This window comes from Hypanus sabinus, chromosome 17, assembly GCF_030144855.1.
Source record: "Hypanus sabinus isolate sHypSab1 chromosome 17, sHypSab1.hap1, whole genome shotgun sequence".
In the NCBI taxonomy this organism is placed as follows: Eukaryota; Metazoa; Chordata; class Chondrichthyes; order Myliobatiformes; family Dasyatidae; genus Hypanus; species Hypanus sabinus.
The window spans coordinates 3,708,219-3,735,889 of NC_082722.1; the positions used below are offsets into that span (position 1 = coordinate 3,708,219).

The following is a 27,671-nucleotide window of genomic DNA, read 5'->3' on the forward strand; positions in this document are numbered from 1 at the left end:
AAGTCACTGGTAATCGTGAGATCAGTAATTAATGTGCAATTGATTCAATCCAATTCACTATCACAAGTGCATTTCTTTTGACATCCAGCTTCCTATTTCTGATCTCAGTCCAACTGCTCAGCAGCAGCATTCAAAAGTACAGCATACACTGGTCTTACCAGATGGTCTCAACACCACCTCCCTCAATTCCACCCTTCACCCCAAGGCCTCTAAAGTGTCAAAGTGCCTGGTAGGCTTAAACCATTATCAGCACAAATTCTGCTGTGTGTCCATCAACTTCATCTCTCTCAAAGATGCTCTGAGAGGTTGGATTCAGCTGGTCTGAGCCTCACTGGCATATTTAATTGAGCTCTGAACTATACATCTGTAAGGTTGCTTAGTTGCACTGTAACTCAACTATCCAATGCCTCAGCTCATCTACAGGTATAAAGTTCAAAACTTTAACACAATCCAGTCTACCCTCCTCATTCTAGTCTTAGTAAATGACATCCAAAACACTTTTCCTTGTGCTCTGATATGTATTGTCCCATTCTCCCCACCTTTCCTAACCTCCCCAATCAAACAATATCTCAGTTTTAAAGTTCTTATTTTCTAATCTCTTCAAGGCATGACTCTTCCCCATTATTGGTTATCCTCTTGATCACTCTTGATTTCTCAGCATTGACAGCTGTACCTTTAGTGTCCTCAGTTCAGGATTCCTTAAATAAACTTTGAGGCCTCTATATACTGCTCTAATCTCCTTTACAACAGGACTCAGTATTATCATTCCATTTAAGTCACTATTAAATGTATGTTGCTGTTGTTGTTTTGTTGCTTGTTGTGTTTTTGTTGTCTTGCCAAACACCGTGGTCACATTATGTTGGCGCCAGAATGTTTGACAATACTTGTGGGCTGTGTCCATCTCTTCTCTAGGTTGTGCCGGTTAATATAAACAATATATTTCACTGGCTGTTTCAATATACAGTATGAGTGGTAACTAAATCTAATCTGAATCTGATTATACCCCAGCATGTCAAATAAAGCAAAGGAATATTTTGTGATTATCCTCACAAACAAAAATAATTTTTTGTACTAAGGGAAGGGAGTTTGGGTAAAGAACTGAAATAGTTGGCAGGATTCAGAATGGAAAAGACACCCGGTGCACATGGGATAACTCCTGAGCTGCTGCTGCCAGAAATTAAAACGGAAGCAGTGGAGGTTGCTATTAGAGTTCCTCAGATTGACTTGGATGCAGGTATGGTGCCAGTCATACTGTGCAACTCCTTCAAGAAAAGAAGGGGAATAAACCAGGTAATGGCAACCGACAGTGGAAGCAAAGGAAACTTTTCCAGATACACTCTGGTACAAAGCAACTTTGCATTACTTGGAACGATGACAGTCAACTTGGATGTTGTTATTTATGACAAATGGTCATCAACTAACTTGAATGAGTTCTTTATTGAATTAATGGAGACAGATGACATAGATGGTTTCCAAAGGCATTCGGTCAAGTATCATAAAGTAGACATTGAAACAATGTTATCGGAAGCCAAAGGCACTTTATCACTGATCGAGCATGGTGAAACTGGCAGGGAATTTAGGTGCAGCACAGCACGAGAAGAAGATGCAGAAGAGGAGTTCCAGCCCAGGCTTAGCAAGAATCGGAGATTATAAGAAGGAGCAGAAACACAACATGTGCTTGACAGAAGGCTCAGAGTCAGCACAAGTCTAGGAAGGGGATTGAGCAGCATGAAAACACAGTGGCTGGAATGAGGTTCTTACACAGAGATCATGAAAACACATACAGTTAAAGCCATAAGACATAAATAATAGATCAAGGAGCACAGCTTAGAGAGGGCATTGAAGGAAGGAAGAGCTGAACACATGCAGGAGAAAAAATACAGAACTTCCCTGGATGTCGAACAGCAAAAAATATAAAAGTGGTGAAAGTGGTAATACTGAACATAAATACAACGCTGCACCAACAAAGCAAAACAGGAGGACTGAGGGACTTAAACAGAGAAAGGGATGATGGTTGATCAGCAGAATGCTTCAGAAGAGGATCTTGGAGCAAAAGTAGAGAGGCGCAGGACAGTGTATCGAGGAAGGCAGGTGGAACACAGCACAGGCTAAGGCAAAACAATGGGTTCACGAAAATATAATACACCAAAGGCCCTTTTTTATCAAGAACAATGCAGGAAGGATGAGGAATGTCAGATAGCACAGACATGGACAAAGACACACCAAAAACAACCTGAAAAACAACATGGTCACAACACAAGCTAACAGTAAAGCTCCCAGAATAGCCCATGGGTACTTTGCAGGTGTATTTTGAACAACACTTCAGAGTGAGGAGCCTTAAGCCTGACACATAGATGGCAGATAATGGGTTCAGCCATTTAGTGCCAGATCAGCATGGATCTCATCAAACTACATTAGTTTCTATTCTTGCCTGCCCAAATCTCTCAACAATCAGAAACTCAAGACAATCTCAGACTGAATTCCTTTCCTACGAAATCAATGAAAAGCTCTCTGCCTGATCCACATTAAGTGGGAGGTGCTGATGGGAGATGAGTGGAAGATGGAATTCATAACACCCACTGGCCGCTAAGAATACTTGGTGATATCTTTTAGACTTTCCAACAGTCTAGTCGTTCTCCATGCTTTCATTTACGAGATCCTTCGAAACATGCTACACAGGTATGTGTTTGTGTACCTCAATGACATTGTCATCTTCTCCAAGGACCATAAGACCACATCTGTCATGTCCATTCAGTCCTTCAGCTTCGCCGCAAAAACCGACTGTACTGTAAGTTGGAGAAATGCCTTTTGAACACCCCAGCTATCTCCTTCCTGAAATCTACTATAAGCCTACAGACTCTCACAGCTACCTGGACTATTCCTCTTCCCACCCTGTCTTTTGTAAAAATGCCATCCCCTTCTCACAATTCCTCCATCTCCGCTGCATCTGCTCTCAGGGTGAGGCTTTTCATTCCAGGACGAAGGAGATGTCTTCCTTTTTTAAACAAAGGGGCTTCTCTTCTTCCACCATCAACTCTGCTCTCAAACGCATCTCTCCCATTTGCCGCACATCTGCCCTCACCCCACTTGGGATAGGGTTCCCCTTGTCCTCCCTATCACCCCACCAGCCTCTGGGTCCGACGTATAATTCTGTGTAACTTCCGCCACCTCCAATGGGATCCCACTACCAAGCACATCTTTCCCTCCCCCCCCCTTTCTGCTTTCCACAGGGATCGCTCCCTATGCAACTCCCTTGTCCACTCGTTTCCCCCCAACCCTTCCCACTGATCTCCCTTCTGGCACTTACCCTTGCAAGTGCAACAAGTGCTACACCTGCCCTTACACTTCCTCCCTCACCACCATTCAGGGCCCCAGACAGTCCTTCCAGGTGAGACAACACTTCACCTGTGAGTCGCCTGGTGTGGTATACTGCGTCCAGTGCTCCCGGTGTGGCCTTTTATATATTGGTGAGACCCGATGCAGACTGGGAGACCGTTTCGCTGAACACCTGCGCTCTGTCCGCCAGTGAAAGCAGGATCTCCCAGTGGCCACACATTTCAATTCCTCGTCCCATTCCCATTCTGAGATGTCTATCCATGGCCTCCTCTATTGTCAAGATGAAGCCACACTCAGGTTGGGGGAACAACACCTTATATACCGGCTGGGTAGCCTCCAACCTGATGGCATGAACATTGACTTCTCTAACTTCCATTAATTCCCCTCCTCCCCTTCTTACCCCATCCCTGATATATTTAATTTTTTTATCCCCCCCTCCTATTTTTTCTCTCTTTCTGCCCATCACTCTGCCTGTTCTCCATCTCTCTCTGGTGCTCCCCTCTCCCTTTCTTTCTCCCGCGGCCTCCTGTCCCGTGATCCTTTCCCTTCTCCAGCTCTGTATCCCTTTTGCCAATCACCTTTCCGACTCTCAGCTTCACCCCCCCCCCCCGGTCTTCTCCTATCATTTTGCATTTTCCCCTCCCCCTCCTACTTTCAAATCTCTTACTATCTTTCCTTTCAGTTAGTCCTGATGAAGGGTCTCGGCCGGAAACGTCGACAGTGCTTCTCCCTGCAGATGCTGCCTGGTCTGCTGCGTTCCACCAGCATTTTGTGTGTTGCTTGAATTTCCAGCATCTGCAGATTTCCTCGTGTTTCCTTCCTGAGTTATGTTCTTTCACCCCAAAGCATAACCATAGTCCCAGAAAAAGGGTGTGCAGACGTTGAACGGCCTTGACGGCGCTCCCTCAAACAGCTACAGCACTTCGTGGGCTTCTCCAACTTCTACTGCCATTTCATCAGGAAAATCATTCGCACCTCCCTTACTAAATCATCTGCTTCACTGATAATCTTGACTGCTCCTGTGAACCAGACCTTTGAGCTTCACCACTGCTCTCATTCTCCATTGTCTGAGCCCCTACAGACCTTTTGTGGCAGAGATGAACATATCTGACATAGACACTGGAGTCAGGTCATCCACGCCCAGCAAGGACCAGACAGGAAGGCACACTCTTGTCACCTTATCACGCATTCCTACTCTGCACAGCACCATCATGGAGAAGGAGATGGAACTTCTTGCAACTAAATGGGTCTTGGAGGAATGGTGACGTTGGCTCCTAGGAAACCAGAGCCCTTCCTGATCTGGACTGATGACCAGAACATCATATCCCTACAACAAGCCTGCCGTCTCAAGCTACATGGGGCTCACTGGGCTGCCTTCTTCAAGCAATTCAACTTCACCATCTCATAGAAACAAAAAACCTGGAGAACAATACAGGCCCATCAGGCCACAATGCTGTGCCAGACATGTACTTACTAGAGAAATTACCCATAGCCCTCTACTTTTCTAAGCTCCATATACTTATCCAGGAGTCTCTTAAAATACCGTATCGTATCTGCCTCCACCACTGTCGCTGGCAACCCATTCCACACACTCACCACTCTCTGCATTTTAAAAAAAAACTTACCCCTGACATCTTCTCTGTACCAACTTCCAAGCACCTTAAAACTCTGCCCTCTCGTGTTAGCTACTTCAGCCCTGGGAAAAAGCTATCCACACGATCAATGCCTCTCATCATCTAATACACCTCTATCTGGTCACCTCTCATCCTCTGCCGCTCCAAGGAGAAAAGGCCAAGTTCATTCAACCTATTTTCATATGGCATGTTCCCCAATCCAGGCAACATCCTTGTAAATTTCCACTGCACCCTTTCTATAGTTTCCACATCCTTCCTGCAGTGAGGTGACCAGAACTGAGCACAGTACTCCAAGTGGGGTCTGACCAAGGACCTACAAGTTTGTATATAGCTGCAACATTACCTCTTGACTCTTAAACTCGATCCCATGTTGATGAAGGTCAATGCACCATATGCCTTTAGAGTCAACCTGCACAGCAGCTTTGAGCGCCTTATGGACCCCAAGATCACTCTGATCCTCCACACCTCCAAGCCTTACCATTAATACTATATTCTGCCATCATACTTGAATTACCAAAATGAACCACTTCACACTTATCTGGACTGAACCCCATCTGCCACTTCTCAGCCCAGCTTTGCATCCTATCAATGTCCCGCTGTAACCTTAGACAGCTCTCCACACTATCCAAAACACCCCCAACCTTTGTGTCATCAGCAAATTTACTAACACATCCCTCCACTTCCTCAACCTGGTGATTTATAAAAATCATGAAGAGAAGGGGTCCCAGAACAGATTCCTGAGGCACACCACTGGTGACCGACCTCCATGCAGAATATGACCCGTCTACAACCACTCTTTGCCTTCTGAGGGCAAGCCAATTCTGGATCCACAAAGCAAGGTCCCCTTGGATCCCATGCCTCCTTACTTTCTCAATAAGCCATGCATGGGGTACCTTATAAAATGCCTTGCTGAAACCCATCTACTGCTCTACTTTCACCAATGTGTTTAGTCACATTCTCAAAAAATTCAATCAGGCTTGCAAGGCATGTCAAAGCCATGTTGACTATTCCTAATCATATTATACCTCTCCAAATGTTCGTAAATCCTGCCTCTCAGTATCTTTTCCATCAACTTACCAACCACTGAAATAAGACTCATTGGTCTATAATTTCTTGGGCTATCTTTGCTCCCTTTCTTCAATAAGGGAACAACATCTGCCAACCTCCAATCCTCCAGAACCTCACCCATTGCCATTGATGATGCAAAGATCATTGCTAGAATCTCAGCAATCTCCTCCCTCGCCTCCCACAGTAGGCTGAGGTACATCTTGTCTGGTCCCAGAGACTTATCCAATTTGATGCTTTCCAAAAGCTCCAACACATCCTCTTTCTTAATGTCTATATGCTCAAGCTTTTCAATCTTAACGTCTATATGCTCAATCTCTTACTGACCAGGCTCCCAGAACAAAAAGGCGATGCTCTATTACCAAGTTGGACCCAACTGAAAAGAAGCCAATCCTCAGCCCATCATTCCATCCTTGCAGATCCTCACCTGATCTTGAGAGGCAGATCTGCCAGGACCTGCTCCGTGACACACTTGACAAATATATTTGCAGTATGTGCCAGTACAGTACAGTATTTTGGATTTTCTATGCTGCTGATTCTGGTAGCCTACTATCGTCATAGATATCTGCCAGTTTATCGCTGCCTGCCCTCACTGTGTCCAGTCCAATTCCTTCAACCAGCAGCCTTTTAGGCTCTTGCATACCCTACCCATCCCTTGATACTCATGATCCCACATCACCATGGCTTTCATCATGGGTTTGCCACCTTCCAGTGGAGCCATGGTGATCACAACTTTGGTGGACCGGTTCTTCAAGGTGGCCCACATCATTGTCCTCCTTAAACTTCTGTCAGCACTGAGATGGTAGACGCAGTTCTCCAATATGTAGCTCGCCTCCACTGTTTCACTCAGGACATTGTGTCAGATGGGCCCACAATCTCTTGCTTCTGGTGAGCCTTCTGCTCCTTCTTCTACAACTCAATATGATTCTCCTCTGGCTATCATCTGCTGACCAACAGTCAGTCAGAAAGAGCCAATCATCAAATAGAGAAGTTTCCACAATGCTTCACTGCCTCTTACCCTTCCATAGAAGAAGTATCTGTCCTTGATTGAGCTGTCCCAGAATTTACACATCTGCTCTGCCATGGGTGTTTCACCTGTTGAAGTGCTTCATGGCACCCCTGTTGTTTCCCACAGAGGAGTTCAACAATAGAGGTCCTACCTACCAGGGCCCTGGTTTGCCACAGCCAGAATGCTCAGAAGAGGTCAGGGAGCCCCATCCTTGCTGCCAACCATGCCTACTGTCACTAGGCAGAGGATCCCAGCCCGACTACTCCAGCTTGAGGACATGTCTAGCTGACATCTGAGATCTGCCCCTGTGCATTGGCATCCACAAGTTCTCACTCAGTTTTATTGTCCCTTCAAGATTACCCATCACATCAATCCAGTCACTCTCCATTTTTGGCTGCCTCTATCCCTCAGGGCCAAACCTACCTTCATGTATCTACCATCATCGGTTGAACATGGACCACTTAATTCAACTGAGCCTTCACATCCAGAACCTCGGATGTTGGAAGGTGCTCCAGTGTAAATAGTTTGCAGGTCGATGGATTTACACCAATACCTGGTCGACTGGGAATGGTATGCTCTGGAGGTGAGTTCATGGATCCAAGATGAGATTGGAAAGCACCTATCACTCACCAAGCAGTTCCAGCAAGTGGATCCAGATTGTCCTGGGCTATTAGGTATTGGCCATAGGAAGGGGCTGGGTCTGTCAGACATGCACAGGTAGGCACCTCCCAGTCTCCACCCAGCTAAGAGGAATCACCTGCCACTGGTTTCCAACTCATCACCTTCAGCCTATTTAAACCCAGCTTTCATCCACATTCCTTCTTCACACATTGACCAGCCAGCCTCAACCTGTTGCTCCTGGCTTTCAGTTACTTTAAAGCCTACGAGTTTAGCTTCTGTTCTCTCTTGTTTTGTCGCATGCTATTTTGAAGTTGATTATTAAAGCTATTGCTCATGGTTACATTGTCTCTGCTGCTCTGGTTTTGGGCCAAGCCTCCTCTACATTTCCTGACATCAAACTTCATCTTGATCTGTGTAGCCTCCTCCAGACAGCACAGCACTACGCCCCACCCCTGCCTGTAACTGCTCTGTAACTAGGCTTTGAGATGCCAAATCTTTGAGCTCAGGAATTGCTCTTTAAACCTTCCCTTTCTTGTTCTTTGAGATGCTCCCAAAAACCTTTCTTTTGGTCATCTATTCTGTCACCGTCTTAGACAGTTCAATGCAAAACATTGATAAATGTGGATTGGACTGCACATTAGCTATTAAAGACTATGCATGAATACAAACGGTTGTGAGTATGATAAAGATGATAAAATGATCCAGAATTTTACTGACAAGAATCTAGTATAAATAAATATTAAAGAGATATGAGTTAAAGGACTTTTAAGATATAAGACTTATAAATAATAAATATAGACAAAACAGAATTAACAGTGAACTAATAGTAAGTATTGTACATCTCCAGTATATAATATAGTCAATAAAATGTGAATCAGCTACTAAAATTCTAGATTTATGCACAGCAGACACACTTTCATCCACAATTACCTCAAGAAAAAAAGGTGGTCAGTAGGAATCGGGGAACAGGTACCACTGTCTACACACCTTCCTTGCCCAGCACCTACCATCCCTACGTTCACACACCTACTGCCATCACCCTGATCTTCACCTCCCCCAGCCCCCACCCAGTCAACATGGACTCATCTTCACTACTGAGCAAATGAAAAATTTAGACACTACAAAGCATTGGACTAGATGGTGTGAATCCCAGGGTCCTAAAGGGGTGTGCTGAACAGCTGTGTGGCATTCTCTAGCACTTTTTCGATCTTAGTCGCAGCCTGGAAAGGACCCCAACTGTGTAGAAAATATCATGTGTGGTCCCAGTACCCAAGGAAGGCTGACTGAATGTCTTGAAATACTACCATCACATCATGAAGACCCTAGACAGGCTGGCCCTGGCTCACCTCTGATCACTGGTCAGATTGGACCTCGAGCCCCTGCAGTTTGCCTACCAGGAGCACACTAGAACCAACGATGCTGTCATCTACCTGCTGAACACGGCATACTCCTGTTTGCATAAGCAGGGCAGCACTGTGAGGATCATGTTTTCTGATTTCTCAAGTGCCTTCAATACCATACAGACCTCACTGCTGAGGGAAAAGCTCTGTTCAGTAGTTGGCACTTCCATTGTATCCTGGATAATGGACTGCCTGACCAGCAGACAATAGTTTGTGTGGGTTCAGAGCTTTTCATCAGAAGTGGCTATAAGCAGCACTGGGGCTCCCATAGCAGACTGTATTAGCTCCCTTCCTGTTGAGTCATGTCATCTGCAGAAATTTTCTGATGACTCAGCAATAGTTGTGTGTATAATGGGAGGGCCTGGTGGAGGATTTGATCAAATGGTGCAAGCTGAATCATCTGCTGCTCAACATCGGTAGACAAAGCAGATGGTGATGGACTTTAGAAAGACCATATTGATGTTGAGTACGTGGATGTGGTGAGGACCGACAGATACCTGGGCGTGCACCTGGATGACAGACTGAGGCTGTGTACAAGAAAGTCCAGAGTCACCTCTGGAGTGCTGGAGCAACAGGATCAACATGGGTGATGCCAACAGGCTCAATACACTGATTAGAAAGGTTGGCTCTGTTACGTGAGTCAAACTGGATAACCTGGGGGCTGTGGTAGAACAAAGGATCCTACAGAAAATCCTGGCAATTCTGGACAATGCTTCTCACCCTCTGCATGCCACCTTGGCTGAACAGAGGAGCACCTTTATTAATAGACTAAGACCAAGAGAGCTATATGAGGTCATTGTTAACCTCAGTCATTAGGCTTTATAATGAGTCAGCCTATAGCTGGGTAAGTGATCACTCCCTCCTTTGAGACTGTTGTTAGCCTCTGTTTACCACACCCTGTGCAATACTACCACCACTTATCTGGATGGTGTGAATGTGCACCCATTACTATATAACATTACAGTAATTCTTGTATTTTACCGCAGTTTAGCAATATTACTTTCACTAAAATGGACTGTCCTTCCTTGTAAAACGTGTGTGTAATTTGTTTTCTTATGAATGTTGTGTATCTGATGGTATACGCCTGTGATACACCTGACACGTCTATTTTCATTGCACCTGTGCATACATGTACATGATGACAAACTCAACTTTGACTTAAAAACATAATGGAGATTAATTAACTGAAAATTATAGCATGGTGGCCTTGTTGGATAAATAATTTGTATTAATATTTACAAGAGAGGATCAGAATAGATGCAGAACAAGATTTTAAGTACTTTATGGTATAGTAACAGCCAAATAGTTCCAGAGACCTGGTTCAATCCTGACCCCCAGTACTGTCTGTGTGGAGTCTGCATGTTCTCTTTGAGGCCCCATAGAGCTCGTCCTGGTGTTCTGGTTTTCACCCACACCTCAGCAAAGTGTGGATTGATGGGTCTATTGGTTGATGTAAATTGCCTCTATGTGAGTGGTAGAATATTGGGAGAGTTGATGGGAATATGGGGAGAATAAAACAGGCTTAATGTCGGATTAGTTTAAATAAATGATGGTTGGTGTGGACACTGGGCTGAGGGGCCTGTTCCCTTGAAGTGTCTCCTGATGACTCTCTGGAAAATTGATACAAGCAAAGTAGAGATAATGAAGAAAATAATGGTCCTAATCAGTGACAAACCCCTTAAACCAAGTTCTGGAGAACTATTACAAGATTATGAAAACAGTGCTGTCAAAATGGAGTTTCATAATACTGAATCACTGAACAGTTATGGCACAGGAAACCGCTGCCATTCCTTGTACAACTATTCCATCAACCCACTCCCTGGTTCTCTCCTCACTGGTACATAAACTATTCCAGCTGAAGTGCTTATGAAGGTCTCGACATAAGTGATACGATGGAGTGGGAAACTGCACTACAAACCTCCAATACAGGCAACAAGCTCCAGATCCAACAATTCTCAAAGAGGATTTACCTCTTTATATTCTGGCCTTAAATTTCTCAGATAGTATCCAGTGAACCTCTGTTTTGCTTGTATCAATTTTCCAGAGAGTCATCAGGAGACTGGTGAACTACATATACCTGTCTGGACATGCCCCCCCCCCCCCCTCCGCTGACTGCTCCTGTGGCTCCTCCCACGGACCCCAGTATAAAGACGATTGAGTCCTGAGCCTGGCCCTCAGTCTCCAGGATGTAGTATGGTGGTCAACTACTGCTTGTTCTTTCTTCCAGACAATAAAATCCAATATCTCGCCTTCACGTCTCAGAGAGAGTTATTGATGGTGCATCAGAGACACACCAAGGAAACAGGCCCCTCAGCCCAGTGTCCACACCAACCATCATTTATTTAAACTAATTCTACATTAAGCCTGTTTTATTCTCCCCATATTCCTATCAACTCTTCCCTTATTCTACCACTCATGTACAGGCAATTTATTGCAACCAGTGAATGTAGGTTTGCTCTATTTGTACCAGTCATGATTTTATAACCTACCAACAAATTTCATAATTTTTGTTCTAACAAAAAACCCAGGTTCCCCCAGTCTAACCTGGGAACTGAAATCCTTCCTCATTGGAATAATTATGGTAAATTTTCCCCAGATCCTTTCTGGACACTTCAACCCTTTCCAGGTGCAAAAACTAGAAATGGAAGTCATTGCACTGAAGGATTTTCAACATAACTTCTCTGCTTTTTTGTGTGCCTTTCACCACTTTCAAGGACATAAACACATGCATACACAGAGGTTGCCTTGTTCCTGTGCACCAGTAATGTGTTGATCATGACTACCTGAAGAAGTTGGTATTTAATAAGCTTCTTTATCTCACCAAAAAAAAGTAGAAAATCAAAGGACAGCAAAAGTTGTTGAACCCCACAAAATGTCAAAGAAACATTAACAAAGGAAAAGCAAATATAACCTGACAATAAGCAAGTAAAAGGAAAGAAATTGCAAGAGATTCAACACAATGTGGGAAATAAAGGTTAATACAAGACATCTAAAGCTACACTTTCTCTTTTGACCTCTGTACTGAACGTCTTTTTACTTCAGGTGCTATCAACATTGTCCTCAACTCACTCTGTTGACTCAATCTCTTTTCATTCACGTGACATATGAAAGCAAAACCAGAGGAAGTGGGACATCCTCTTACAGGAATCACAGAGTGTAGCATGCAAGCTACAGCAAACAATTCTGGACTGGCAAGTGAACAGCAAGGGACTGAAGACATGGGGACAACCAATACCACTGAATGGACCAGAAACATCAATTCGCATCAAGTCCCTTTAAGAATTTTGTATATTCTCTGATCACATCTTTTTCATCCAAATTCAAGACAGTTTAACTTGATCTCATTAAAATTTCCTCATATAACAGACCTGGAGAAGGGCAGAGGTTTTCTTTTGAGCAGGACATTTCTATTCTTGTATTTACATCCTCTAGCATACCATTCTAACCACTTGCTGTATCTGTACTGTAACTCCCAGAACCTCCCAGAGCCATCTGAACACAAATACCTCCCACTCTGTGCCTTTCTGTTTGTACTTATTTCATTTTTCCACGATATCCCATCCTGCCCATTTTCTCCAAACATCCCTAGGTGTTACAGAGAAAGTGAAGCAAGTACCAGAATACTGAATGCAGGAGCAGTACTACATCAATGTATGACCTGTTACAGTTCCTATTTCATATTATAATAAAAACATTTTGATCATTCATTATCTGGAAGCATTCTTTTGCATGCCTAACTTCCAGCAGAAAAGGCATGGATTGGCAGAAGGCAAAAAATTTAGAATAGTGGTTAGCATGGAGCTTTGCCTTGAGCCTTGCACATCTGGTTCAAAACCAGTTTCAGGAACCCCAAGTTAAAGTACCATATTATGCATTAGGATCATAATACCTCTTCTACTGATGGTATTTTGCCACTGTCTAGGATTGTTTTCCCAATATTTTCCTCTGGATCATTCGCAGACACCCTGACCTGAGGCACTCCAATACTTTCTTCCTTCTCTGTACTTTCCACAGCTTCTCCATCAGACTGTGGGGAACTGATAGTTTTCTCCTCTCTGAGCTTTTCCAGGCGTTCTTTCTCAGCCTTTTCTTTCTCTGCTCTTTCCTTCTCAGCCCTTTCTTTCTCCAGCTTCTCGTGTCGATCTTTCTTTCCCTTTTTGCTGGAGGGGACAGGCCGTTCCATGGACTGCTCCTCTCCTGCACTCTGGCCATCCTCAGATGGTGGGAGAACAATGGTTCCTTGCACTCTGTCCCAGAATTCCAAAATTTGGGAGATTTTCTTCCGATTACGCTCATACTTCTGAAATCTCAGGTAAAGCTGTTTGCCTGGGCTTGAAGTCACTTCATCTTCTTGGAATAAATTGGACTTTTCCCCGAATGCTTGACTTATTCTAACATCCCTGGACTTTCTCTTTCTGGTTCCTTCTTCTGTTTCCACATGCTCTATTTGGATGGATTCATGATGCTCTGTACTGGCAGCTTTGGTTTCAGGGGCCTCTGTCTTCACAGTTGTAATATTTGTGTTCTGCAGATAAGAGCAAAAGCAATGTGACATTATTATTTGCCTTAACTCCACCGTGATGCATCAAAAGTTAGACTGGTTTATTTTTTGAGTCATAGGATCACAGAGTATGCAGTGTGAATACAGGCCCTTCGGCCAACCAGTTAATGCTGACCACTGCACCTGCTTAGCTAGTCCCAATTTCCTGCATTTGGCCCAATTACATCTAAACTCTGCCCCTCCATGAAGTTGTGCATATGCTTCTAAAATGACAACTGCCTCAACCACTTCTGGCAGTTCATTCCATATTCTCATTATCCTCTGTGTACCTGTCAGAATCTATGGCCACTTGCAGGATCCCACCACCAAGCACACCTTCCCTTTCACCCCCCTAACACTTTCTGCTTTCCACAGGGATCACTTCCTACGTGACTTCTTTGTCCATTCGTCCCTTCTCACTGATCTTCATCCTGGCATTTATCCTTGCAAGTGGGACAAGTGCCACACCCGTTCTTACACTTCCTCCCTCACTGCCATTTAGGGCTCCAAACAGTCCTTCCACGTGAAGCAACACTTCACCTGTGAGCCTGTTGGGGTCATCTACTGTATCTGGTGCTCTCAGTGTGGCCACATCGATGAGACCCAACATAAATTGGGAGAGCGCTTCACTGATCACTTACATTCCGTCTGCCAGAAAACGTGGCATCTCAAGAGTCCACCCATTTTAATTCCACTTCCCATTCCTATTCCACTATGTCAGTTAATGGCTGCCTCCACTGTTGTGATGAGGCCACACTCAGGTTGGAGGAGCAACACCTGTATTCCACCAGGGTAGCTTCCAACCTGATGGCATGAACATCGATTTCCAGAACTTCTGATAATGCCCCCCACCCACCATTCCCCTCTTTCACATTATCTCCATATCTACTCATCACCATTCTCTGGTCCCCTTCCTCCTTTTCATTCTTCCATGGCATTCTGAAGGGTCTCGGCCCGAAACGTCAACAGTACTCTTTTCCGTAGGTGCTGCCTGGCCTGCTGAGTTCCTCCAGCATTTTGTGTGTGTTTCTTGAATTTCCAACAATTGCAGACTTTCTCCTGTCCATACTCAGTTCTTCTTGCTATTTTTACCAAAGTGCATGACCATACATTTCCTGACACTATATTCCATCTGCCATTTTGGTGCCCATTCCTCTAATCTGTTTAAGTCCTCCAGTAGCCTCTCCACCTCCTCAAAATTCCTGGACCTCCACCTATATTCATATCATTCGCATACTTGACTACAAAGCCATCAATTCTGTCATCCAAATTATTGACATGCAACGTAAAAAGAAATGTCCAAACACAGCTCCCTGTGGAACATCACTCAGCACCGGCAGCCAACCAGAAAAGGCTCCCTTTATTCTCACTCTTGGCCTCCTGCAAATCAGCCAATGCTCTATCCTTGCTAGATTCTTTTCTTTAATACTAAGGGCTGTAAACCTGTTAAGCAGCTTCATGTGTGGCACCTTGTCAAAGGCCTTCTGAAAATCCAAGTATACAACATCAATCAATTCTCAATTGTCTATCCTGTTGTTATTTCCTCAAACAATTCCAACAGATTAGTCAGATAAGATTTTCCCTTGGGAAAGCAATGCAGCCATCAGCCTGTTTTATCATGTGCCTCCAAGTACCCTGAAACCTCATCCTTAACAATCAACTCCAACAGCTTCCTAACCACTGTAGTCAAATTAACTGGCCTATAATTTCCTTTCTTCTGCCTCTCGCCCTTGAAAAGTGAAGTGACATTTACAATTTTCCATTCCTCTGGAACCATGTCAAAATCAATTGATTCTTGAAAGATTGTTACTAATGACTCCACAATCTCTTCAGCCACCTCTTTCAAAACGCTGGGGTGCATAGCATCTGGTCCAGGTGATTTATCTGACCTTTCAGTTTCCCAAGAATCTTCTCTCTAGTAATCGTATAATGACCCTGACACTCAGAAACCTCCAGCATGCTGCTAGTGTCTTCCACAGTGAAGACTGATGTTAAAGATCTATTCAGGTTGTCCACCATTTCCCTGCCCCCATTACTGCCTCTCCAGTATCATTTTCAGCGGCTGATCTCTATTATCCCCTCTCATTTACACTTTATACATTTGAAGCAACTTCTAGTATTCTCTTTAATATTATTGATTAGCTTACCTTCATATTCCATTTTTACCTTCTTAATGATGTGCAAACAAGTGCAAGAATAGCTGATCAGGCATGGCTACAAGACTGGTGTAGCGGGCAAGGCTTTGGGCCTCTTCTGGGGGAGGTACGGCCTGTACAAAAAGTACAGGCTATACCTGAACCCAAAGGGGCCCAATATCCCAGGAGGCAGGTTTAATAGAGCTGTTAGGGAGGGTTTAAACTAATTTGGCAGTGGGGTGGGAACAGGAGTGATAGGGCTGAGGAAGGGGAAAACAGAAATTAACCAAAGATAGTGTGCAACAGAGATGATAGAAAGGACAGGCAGGAAATGAGGCTTAATCAGAGCAATGGGATGATTTAGAGGTGTGGTGAAGTTAAAACAGAAAGCAACAAATACTGGAATGAAAGTGTTATATCTGAATGGCACACAGTAGAAAAAATAAAACAGATGATCTTGAAAATCAGCTTCAGATTGGCAAGTATGATGCTGTGGCCATCTCTGAAACTTGGGTAAAGGATGGCTGGCATGGGGACTGAACGTCCAAGGATATATAGTTTATCAGAAAGATAGGTTAGTAGGCAGAGGGGTTGGTGTGGCCCTGTGTATAAGAAATAATATTAAATCATTAGAAAGGGATGACATAGGATCGGAAGGTGTAGAGACTCTATGGGTTGTTAAGAAATAGTAAAGGTAAAAGGACCCTAATGGTAGTTGCATACAGGCCTCCAAACAGCAGCCAGGATACAGATTACAAATTATACCAGGAGATAGAAAAGGCGTGTCAGAAAGGCAATGTCATGATAATCGTTGGGGATTTTAACATGAAAGTGGATTGGGGAAACCAGACCAATACTGGACCTCAAGAGAGAGAATTTGCAGAATGGCTAAGGGTTGGCTTCTTAGAACAGCTTGTTGCCCACTAGGGGATTGGTTGTGCTGGATTGGGTGTTGTGCAATGATCTGGAGGGGATATGAGAGCTTAAGGTTAAGGACCCCTAAGGGAACAGTGATCACAATATGATCGAGTTCACTTTGAAATTTGAGAAGGCGAAACTAAATTCCAATATGTTGGTATTTCATTGGAATAAAGGAAATTACAATGGCATGAGAGGGGAACTGGCCAAACTTGACTGGAAAGGATATTTGCAGTAAGGACCACAGAGCAGCAATGGCTGGAGTTTCTGCGAAAAATGATGGAAGTGTAAGATAGATATATTCCAAATAATAAGAAATTTTCAAATGGAAGAAGGACACTATCGTGGCTGACAAGTGAAGTCAGATCCAAAGTAAAAGCAAAAGAGAGGGCATACAAGGAAGCCAAAGCCAGTGGGAAGATAGAAGATTGGGAAGCTTTTAAAAACTTGCAGAATGAAACTACGACGGTCATTAGGAAAGAAAAGATGAATTATGAAAGGAAGCTGACGACTAATATCAAAGAAGATACTAAAAGCTTTTTTAAGTATATAAAGGGTAAAAGACAGTTGAGGGTAGATAGAGGACCAATAGAAAATGACGCTGGAGTTAACGCAATGAGAAATGCAGAAATGCCAGAGGAATTGAATCCATACTTTGCATGAGTCTTCATAGTGGAAGACATCTGCAGTATACTGGACATTTAAGAGTGTCAGGGAAGTTGAGTATATGCAGTGAAAATTACAACTGAGAAGGTGCTCAGGAAGCTTAATAGTCTGAGAAATCTCCTGCAACTGATGAAATGCACCCTTGGGTTCTGAAGGAAGTAGCTGGAGAGATTGCAGAGGCATTAACAACGATCTTTCAAGAATTGATAGATTCGGGCATTGTACCTGATGACTGCAAAATTGCAAATGTTATTCCACTATTTAAGAAGGGTGGGAAGCAACTATAGACCTGTTAGCCTTACATCAGTGGTTGGGAAGTTTTTGAAATTGATTGTTAGGGATGAGATTATGGTGTACCTGGAGGCTCATGACAAGACACAATGCCAGCATGGTTTCCTAACCCTGCCTGGCTAACCTACTGCAATTTATTGAGGAAATTACATGCAGGGTAGACAAAGAAGATGCAGTAGATGTGTTGTTCTTGGATTTTCAGAAGGCCTTTGACAAGGTGCCATACATGAGGCTGCTTAGCAGTATAAGAGCCTATGGAATTACAGGGAAGTTACTAGCATGGGTGGAGCATTGGCTTACTGGCAGAAAACAGAGTGGGAATAAAGGGATCCTATTTTGGCTGGCTGCAGGTTACCAGTGGAGTTCCACAGGGGTCAGTGTTGGGACCGCTGCTTTTTATGATGTATGTCAATAATTTGGACTCTGGGATTAATGGATTTGTGGCTAAATTTGCAATGATACAAAGATAAGTGGAGGAACAGGTAGTGATGAGGAAACAGAGCCTGCAGAGAGACTTAGATAGTTTAGGGGAATGGGCAAAGAAGTGGCAAATGAAATACAATGTTGGGAAGTGTATGGTCATGCACTTTGGTGGAAGAAATAAATGGGCAGACTATCATTTAGATGAGAGGGAATTCAAAATGCAGGGTGGCAAAGAGACTTGGGAGTCCTTGTGCAGAATACCCTAAAGGTTAACCTCCAAGTTGAGTTGGTGGTGAAGAAGGTGAATGCAATGATGGCCTTCATTTCTAGAGGTATAGAATAAAACAGCAGAGATGTGATATTGAGGCTCTTTAAGGCACTTGTGAGACCACACTTGGAGTATTGTGTGCAGTTGGGGCTCCCTATTTTAGAAAGGATATACTGACATTGGAGAGGGTTCAGAGAAGATTCAACGAAAATTTCTTTCCTTTTATGTTGGCTTTGACTTCTCCTATCAGCCATGATAATGTCATCCTGCTTTCAGAATACTCTCTGGGATATATGTATCTAGCACCTTATTAGTTGCTCCCAGAAACTCCAGACAGTGCTGATCTGCCATCATCCCAGCTAGTGTTCCTTTCCAATCAATTTTGGCTAGCTCCTCTCTCATGCCTCTAATTCCCTTTATTCTACTCTAATACTGATATATCTGACTAGCTTCTCCTCAAATTGCAGGGTGAATTCTATTATATTATGACCACTGACTCCTAAGGGTTCCTTTACCTTAAGCTCTCTAATCAATTCTGGTTCATTGCACAACCAATCCAGACTAGCTGATCCTCCAGTGGGCTCAACGATGTGCTGCTCTACAAATTCACCTCGTGGGCATTCTAAAATCCTCTTGGGATCCAGCACCAACCTGATTTTCTCAACCTATCTGCATATTTAAAACCCCAAGACTTTCAAAACATTGCCCTTTTTTTACATTCCATTGTAAGTTTCCAAGATTTCCAAGATGGCGGCGCGACGCAGCTTGCAGCGGACACTCCGGAGCTGATTATCTGTTATTTGTGAAGTGGGGTGCCGTGTGCAATCATAATCGATTGAAAACAGATGTGGGAGCATGGAGGAACATCGGGAAATCTCCAGGAAGACCTTCTTCATTGCTGCTGCTGCTGTGAGGTCCGGGACTCTGCTGGGAAGAACAGGCTCCCAGTGCTCGGGGTCGTGTTGCCGATGATTGTTGGTGGGGCCATCTTAATATGCTTGGCAGAGGATGGTGCTCGGAGAAGCTGTACTGGAGGGGATGGTCGTCGGCTCGGAGGTTCGACGGACTCAGAGTCTGCTGCGGTCAGGTCACTTTCAGTGTGTGCTGCGTCTGCGAGGCTGAGTCGGGCGGCGCCGTGGAAGTCCATAGCGGGGGTATTCCCTTCTGCTGACGGCGTGGGATGGTGAGTCTGTCGGACCCTGGGGGCTTGTGGAAACTGTGTGGTGATTTCTTTTGAATTTATAGTCCTTTAACATCTTTGGACTATTTTTACTTTGCCCATGGTCAGTTTTTTTTTATCAATTATGGTATTGTTTGCACTGTTGTAACTATGTGGTTTTGTGCAGGTCTTGTAGCTTTAGTTTTTGGTCTTGTTTGTCTGGTGGATTTGGAGCTCCTTTCCGGGGAGCACACTAAGACGGTAGCGCAATATTAATACGCAGCAGCCTCTCCGGACTCTGGATTGGGGATTGCCAAACGTTATGTGGATTTTCTGGTGTAGTTTGTTTTGTCATATGCTTTTGTGATATCATTCTGGAGGAACGTTGTCTCATTTTCTAACTGCATTGCATTTGTGGTTTCTAAATGACAATAAACTGAATCTGAATCTGAAGTTGTAGACCACATTTTTACTGCTGTTTGGTCTGTATATAACTCATCAGTGTCTCTTTACCTTTACAGTTCCTTAGCTCTATCACAACAATTCAACACTTCCATTCCTATGCCACCTCTTTCTCATGATTTGATTTCATTTTTCACTAACAGAGCCACACCACCCCCTCTGCCTTCCTGCCCGTCCTCTTGAAACAATGTTTATCCTTGGACATTAAGTTCTCAGCTATAATTTTCTTTCAGCATGATTCAGTGATGCCTACAACATCATAATCTGTAACTGTGCTACGAGTTCATATGCTTTATTCTGTATACTGTATAAATTCAAGTACACCTTCAGTCCTGCATTCACCCTTTTCAATTTTGTCCATCATTGTAACTCATCCTATTGACTGCAATTTTACCCTATCATCAGCCTCTCCTTGCTAGCAGTCTTACACACTGCCTCTGTTTGTAAACGAACTACCTCATTCTCATCCCTATCATTCTGCTTCCCATCACCCTGTCAAATTAGTTTAAACCTTCCTGACCAGCTCTATCAAACTTGCCCACGAGGATACTGGTCCCCCTTGAGTTCAGGTTGTTGACGAGAAAGAACTACAATCTACAACTCAGGGAATTAAAATGAATCAAGGACAGTGGAAGTAGACAAACCAGCTGTCTTTGTTCTTACCTTGTGCTTGAAGGAGATGGAAGTTGCCATTTTGTGAAGCTGCTCTTACTATCTGTTTAAGAACTGAATTTTGTTCTGGGGTAATCCAATTAGAATGACTGAATGTGGAATTTTGTGCTATTGACCTGAGAAGCCTGACAACATTCTCAGACAAGCTATGTATCGTGTATAATGGCAGGTTTGCAGAAGTCATCTCATTATCTTGGCCAGCGACCTGCTATGATTGGTTTGAACCAGAGTCAAAGAGAATAAAGAGTCATAAATTACCAGTTGTCCCTTGTGGAGGAAGGGCAATACATGGATGCAGGCTTGGATCAGAGCCAATAAAACATTTTATCCATCAGTCTCATGAGCCATAGCCAATAACACTGAAATGCAACATTTGAACTGGTAAGGAATGAATATAAAATCAGACACTTTGATGGTAAATGTAACAATAACTCTTCAACCACCAGAGACCCACCATCATGGATGTGGAGAATTCCACGGACACGTGGAGATTCAAAACAGGTCTACGATGAATATATGGTCAGTAGAGTTTCCTTTTGCTGGTATTACCTTTTCTAATTTTTGACTGTTCGTGGAGGGCCAGGAAAACTTAGGTATGTACACAGGTATTCAGATGTGTAAATTCACATATTCTTCCATTAAGATAATAAAGGTACTTGTCGGTAGTTACAAATTTTCTCTCTGCCTAACTGATCATTATTACTAAGGGTTAGATCCTTGTAACAAGGTGCAAACCCAGATTAACAGGCATGTCTGGCTGTGCTACACAAATACCACTGAGGAGGGAAGCAGGACATTTGAAGTGCAATATTTAACCATAAGTTACTAGAAAAATTGCATGAATATGATGGTAAATATAAGCTATTTGTACTTCAAAGGAGGTGTAACTATTGTCACATTATGGGTTTCTTCCTGTCAATTGTATAGGAGGGAAGTGGAAGGGAAAGGGGAGAGACCATGTTGAATGATTCCCATTGAATCAACCATACTAACTCCATCTGAATCAGAAGCAATGGTCCACCTCTGGCTGATTACTAAGGAGAGGAGGTTCAATATCCTCTTTCATCCTGAATCCTTACCTCAGTCTTAAAAGATCAATGCCATCTAGAACTCAGATCAAGATAATAAAAGCATGTAATATTGTTATGTTCAGCTTTCCAGATCAGCCTGCTGCCCTACCATCTTTGTGCTCATCTGCAATTTCTTTGTGTCTTCCTTGATATTCACTTCTTTTCTTCCCTTCTTGGACTTTTTCTTCAGTTCTTCTTCCTCCCGCAGCCTCTCCATTACTTCTTTCTCTTTCTGCTTCATGAGCTGTCGCTCGTGAATCTCATTCAAAACCCTGGACACAGAAACATTGTTACTAGGCAGAACAATTCATTCTAGAATCACTGAGAAGGAAAGGCTATTGAGCTCAAGGGTGAAACAGATAACATATCAGCCAGTAAAATATTTAATGACCTGTTACATGCCAGAATCATAAGTCCATAAGACATTGGTGCAGAATTAGGCCATTTGGACCACCGTATCTGCTCTGTCATTTGATCATGGCTGATTCATTTCCCTCTCAAACCCATTCTCCCTCTTCTCCCAGGAACATTTCATGTCCAGACTTATTAAGAATCTACCAAATAGATACACTCAATAACTTGGCCTCCATAGCCACAGATTCACCACTCTTTGGTTAAAGAAATTCCTACTCATCCCCCCTTATTCTTCTGAATTCCAGTGAATACAAGCCCAGAGCTATCATATGACAAGCCTTTCAAACTTGAAATAATTTTCATGAACCTCTCCACTGTCTCCACATCCTATTTTAGATAAGGAGCTCAAAACTGCTCCCAATACACGAAGAAAGTCCTGACCAGTGCCTTCCTTATAAAACCTCAGAATCGCATACTTGTTTTTATATTCTAGTCCCCTCAAAATAAGTGCTAACATTACATTTGCCTTCACCAGCACTAACTTAATCTGCAAGTTAAACTTTAGGAAATCTTGCATAAGGACTTGCACCTCAGACTTTTGTAATTTCTCTCTTTTTAATGAATAATTTATGCTTTTATTCCTTCTACCTAAGTGCATGACCATACACTTCTCGACACTGTATTCCATTTGTCACTTCTTTGCCCATTCTCCTAATCTGTCTAAATCATTCAGCAGCCTGCTTCCTCAACACTACCTGCCCCTCCAACCATCTTGATATTGTCTGCAAACTTGGTCATGAAGCCATCAATTCTGTCATCTAAATCAAAGACATACAACATAAAAAGCAGTCCCAACACCAACCCACGCGGAACACCACTCATCACTGGCAACCAACCAGAACAGTCTTTCTTTATTCCCATTTTGTCTCCTGCCAATCAGCCAAAGCTCTATCCATGTTAGTATCTTTCCTGTAATGCCATGGGCACATATCATGCTAGTAACCTCCTGTGTTTCACCTTGACAAAGGCCTTTTGAAAATCCAAATGCACAACATCCACCGATTCTCCTTTGTCTAGCTTGCTTATTTCCTCAAAGAATTCCAACAGATTTATCAAGCAAGATTCTTCCTTAAGGAAACCATACTGACTTCGGCCCATTTTTCAAGTGCCTCCAAGTGCCCCAAAACCTCATCCTTAACTCCAACATCTTTCCAAACTGATGTCAAGCTAGCTGGTCTAGAATTCCTTTTCTTCTGCCTTCCTCCCTTCTTGAAGAGTGGAGTGACTTCTGCAATTTTCTAGTCCTCCAGAACCATGGCAGAATTCAGTGACTCTTGAAAGATTATTTCTAATGCCTCCAAAATCTCTTCAGCTACCTTTTTCAAAACACTTGCGTGTAGTCATCTGATCCAGGTGACTTACCTACCTTCAGACATTTCAGCTTCCCAAGCACCTTCTCCCTAGTAATAGCAACTTCTGCCCCCTGACGATCTTGAACTGCTGCCATAATACTAACGTCTTCTACAGGAAATCCACAATTTCCTGGTCCTCCATTACTAACCCTCTAGCATCATTTTCCAGCAGTCCAATATCTACTCAGTTCTCTCTTAGTCTTTATATATCTGAAAACACCTTTATTGGCTACCTTACCTTCATATTTCATTTTTTTGTTCCTTATTTGGCATCTACTAGTTTTTAAAAGCTTCCCATCCTTTAACTTACCAGTAAATTTTGCTCTATTATACGCCCTCTCATTGGCATTTATGTTGACTTTGACTTCCCTTGTCCACCCCGTGTCATCCTGCTTTTAGAATACTTCTTCATCTTTGGGATGTATCTATGTATTCTGAATTGCTCCTATAAACTCCAGCCATTGCTGTTCTAACTGCTAGTGTCCCTTTCCAATCAACACATGGTCTATATAGTGAAAAAGGCACAATAGTGCTTCTTTCACCTCAGATGGTTGAGGAAATTTGGTATGGGCCCCCAAATCCTAAGAACTTTCTACAGGGGCACAATTGAGAGCATCCTGACTGGCTGCATCACTGCATGTTATGGGAAATGTGCCTCTCTTAATCACAGGACCCTACAGAGAGTGGTGTGGACAGCCCAGCACATCTGTAGTAGTGAATTTCCCATGATTCAGGATACTTACAAAGACAGGTGTGAGAAAAGGGCCCGAAGGATCATTGGGGACCCGAGTCACCCCAACCACAATTTATTTCAACTGCTACCATCCAGGAACTGGTACTGCAGCATAAAAGCCAGGACCAACAGGCTCCAGGGCAGCTTCTTCCACCAGGCCACCAGGCTACTTAATTCATGCTAATATAACTGTATTTTATGTTATATTGACTGTCCTGTTGTACATAATTTTTATTATAAATGACTATAAATTACACATTGCACATTTAGACAGAGACATAATGTAAATATTTTTACTCCTACTGTACATGAAGGATATAAGTAATAAAGTCAATTCAATTCAATTGGCTAGCTCCTTTCTCATGACTCTGTAATTCCCTAGGCTCCACTATAACACTGATATGTTTGACTTTAGCTTGTTCCTCTCAAATTGCAGGATGAATCCTACCATATCATGATCACTGTCTCCTAAAGTTAACTTTAAAGCAGTTAATTAAAGCAGTTTAATTACACAATCCAGAATAGTTGATCCCCGAGTCGGCTCAACCATGAGCTGCTCTAAAAAGCCATCTCATATGCATTCTACACATTTCCTCTCTTGCAATCCAAATTCAGAAGCAAACAGATTTTCCAAGTTGAAATCTACAATGAGTATTGTAACGTTGCAGTTTGGACATGCATTTTCTATTTTCTGTTGTAATTTGTAGCCTACATTCTGGCTACTTGGAGGCTTGTACATATAGAACTCCCATCAATGTCCTTTTACCCTTGCAGTTCCTTAATCATACCTGCACCGATTCTACATTTTCCAATTCTATGTCACCTCTTTCTAAGGATTTGATTTCATTTTTAAACCAACAGAGCCAGGCCAGCCCTCCGCCTACCTGTCAGTCCTTTTGATGTGTATTCTTGGATGTGAAGCTCCCAACTATAATTTTCTTTCAGCCATGAGTCAGTAATGTCCTCAACATCATACCTGTCAATCTCCAACTGTGCTACAAGATCATATAACTTATTCCATATACTGTGTGCATTCAAGTACAAGACTGCATTCACAAACAAGAGAAAATCTGCAGATGCTGAAATCTAAGCAACACACACAAAATGCTGGAGCAACTCAGCAGGCCAGACAGCATCTATGGAAAAGAGTAAACAGTTGACACATTGGGTTGAGCCCCTTCATTAGGACTGGAAAAAAAATGAGAGATCAGAATAAGGTGTGGGGGAGGGGATGAAGAAGGTAGTGGGGTGAAGTAAAGAGCTGGGAAGTCAGTTAGTGAAAGGGATAAAGGCTGGAGAAAGGGGAATCTGATAGAAGAGAACAGAGGCCATGGAAGAAAGAAAAGGGGGAGGTGATGAGTACGTAAGGAGATGAGGTGAAAGAGGGAAATGGGAATGGGGAATAGTGAAGTCGGAGGGGGCAATTACCAGAAGTTTGAGAAATCAATGTTCATGTAATCAGGTTGGAGGTTATCCACATGGAATGTAAGGTGTTGCTCCTCCAACCCGAATGTGGCCTCATCACAACAGTGGAGTAGGCCATGGACTAACCCGTCAGAATAGGAAGTAAAATTAAAATGGGTAGTGACTGGGAGATCCCGCTTTTTCTGGCGGATGGAGTGTAAATGCTTGGGGTAGAGGTCTCCTAATCTACGTCAGGTCTCACTGATATACAGGAGGCCATACCAGGAAAGACCAAATACAGTAGATGACTGCAACGGACTCACTGGTGAAGTGTTGACTCACATGGAAGGACTGTTTGGGACCCTGAATGACAGTGAGGAAGGAAGTGTAAGAGTAGGTGTGGCACTTGTTCCACTGCAAGGGTAAGCACCAGGATGGAAATCAGTGGGGAGGGACAATGAACAAGGAAGTTACATAGGGAGAGATCACTGCGGAAAGTAGAAAGTGGGGAGGGGGGAGGGAATGACGTGCTTGGTGGTAGGATCCCGGTGGAGATGGCAGATGTTACGGAGAATTATGTCCTGGACATATAGGCTGATTGAGATAGTAGGTGAAGACAAGAGGAACCCCATCTCTGGGGGGTGGCCTGGGAATGGGGTAAGGGCAGATGTGCACGAAATGGAAGAGATGCAGGTGATAATGGAGGAAGGGAAGTTGCTTTCTCTGAAGACCTCTCCTTAGTTCTGGAATGAAAAGACTCATCTTGAGAGCAGATATGGTGGATACAGAGGAAATGAGAAAAGGGGACGGCATTTTTACAAGTAACAGGGGAGGAAGAGTTATAGCCCAGGGAGTTGTGTCAACACTGTATTCGTCACATTTTGATTTTGTTCCCCTGTTACACTGCAACTCATTCCACTGGCTGCAATTTTGCTCTATCATATGCCTGTCCTTTCTGATAGTCTCATTACACACTGCCTTTGCTGGTACTGTATACCATGGCCCCATTCTCAGCCCTATCACTCAGTTTCCCATTCCCCTGCTAAGTTAGTTTAAACCCTCCTCAAGGGTTATCACAAAACTGTCCACAAGGATATGGTCCTCCTCAGGTTCAGGCGTAACCAATCCCTTTCGTACAGGTTATACAGACCCCGGTAAAGATCCCGAGGATCCAGAAATTTGAAAGCCTGCGGCCTGCACCACTCCTGTCTATCACCTCCCCAGTTTCCTGTATGTGCAGAAGGTCATCAATTTGCAGCTCCAGTTCCTTAACATCTTCTCTGAGGAGCTGCAGTTCATTGCATCTGTTGTAGATGTCATTATCCAGGAGGCTGGAGGTCTCCTAGAATTCCCACATCTACCACAAAGAACACAACACTGTTGTTAACTATATATTAACAGACCAAGTATGAAGAAGAAACTTACTTTGCCCAACCCTGTTCTCGCCAAAGCCTCCCTCCTCTAACACTGCACGACTCACACAATGGTTGTTCCAATAATGGTTACTCTGCTTGACACTGCTTTACTTTTACTTGCCCTTGCTAACAAATCACTATTCCAGAAAACACCAAAAGCCCTGCCTTTTAAATCTCATTCATGGACTTGTGATCTGCCTCCTCCCTCACTCTCAATTCAATTCAGCCACTGAAAGCCTGCAAATGCTCCTTACTACAACTCACTCACAAACCTGAGACTTGCCTCCTCTCTCCCTCCCGATTCAATTAAATCAGGAGCGAGAGAGGAAGCACCTCTCAAAATGTGCAGTTTTCTTTGATAAATTACCACATGGCATTTGATAAAAAAAACTTACTTCCTTGAACCAGACGCAAGAACTCATTGGAAACTCATTTCTTTCTCTAGCCAGTGTCCAAGAACCAAAGAGAGAGCTAGGAACCAGACCACACCATTGGTCTTTTCAGTCTCAGTTACACGACTCACCTAGATCCCAACTCTATTTGCCAACTTTGGGTACTGAAATCCTTGCTCAACTGTTTCCAAGGAGAGCAATACAGACATATTTTTAGTGGAAAAGAGATCCCTTTCTGGCAATGTGATGGGATTTTGTTCTAGGCTTCCCCACCAGATGAAATAGTTTATAT

General features: G+C 43.4%; 1 protein-coding gene across 4 annotated transcripts in view; it reads right to left on the reverse strand.

Moving 5' to 3' along the window:
- The window catches only part of hydin (HYDIN axonemal central pair apparatus protein), a 1,146,554-nt gene that overhangs the window by 359,348 nt on the left and 759,535 nt on the right, over window positions 1–27,671 (reverse strand). For all 4 annotated transcript variants that reach the window (XM_059992477.1, XM_059992476.1, XM_059992474.1 and 1 more), the window contains 2 exons: window positions 21,779–21,941; window positions 12,955–13,590 (listed from right to left, as the gene is read on the reverse strand). In XM_059992477.1, coding sequence (XP_059848460.1) covers window positions 12,955–13,590; window positions 21,779–21,941 — 799 coding nt within the window. The remainder of the gene's footprint in view (window positions 1–12,954; window positions 13,591–21,778; window positions 21,942–27,671) is intronic.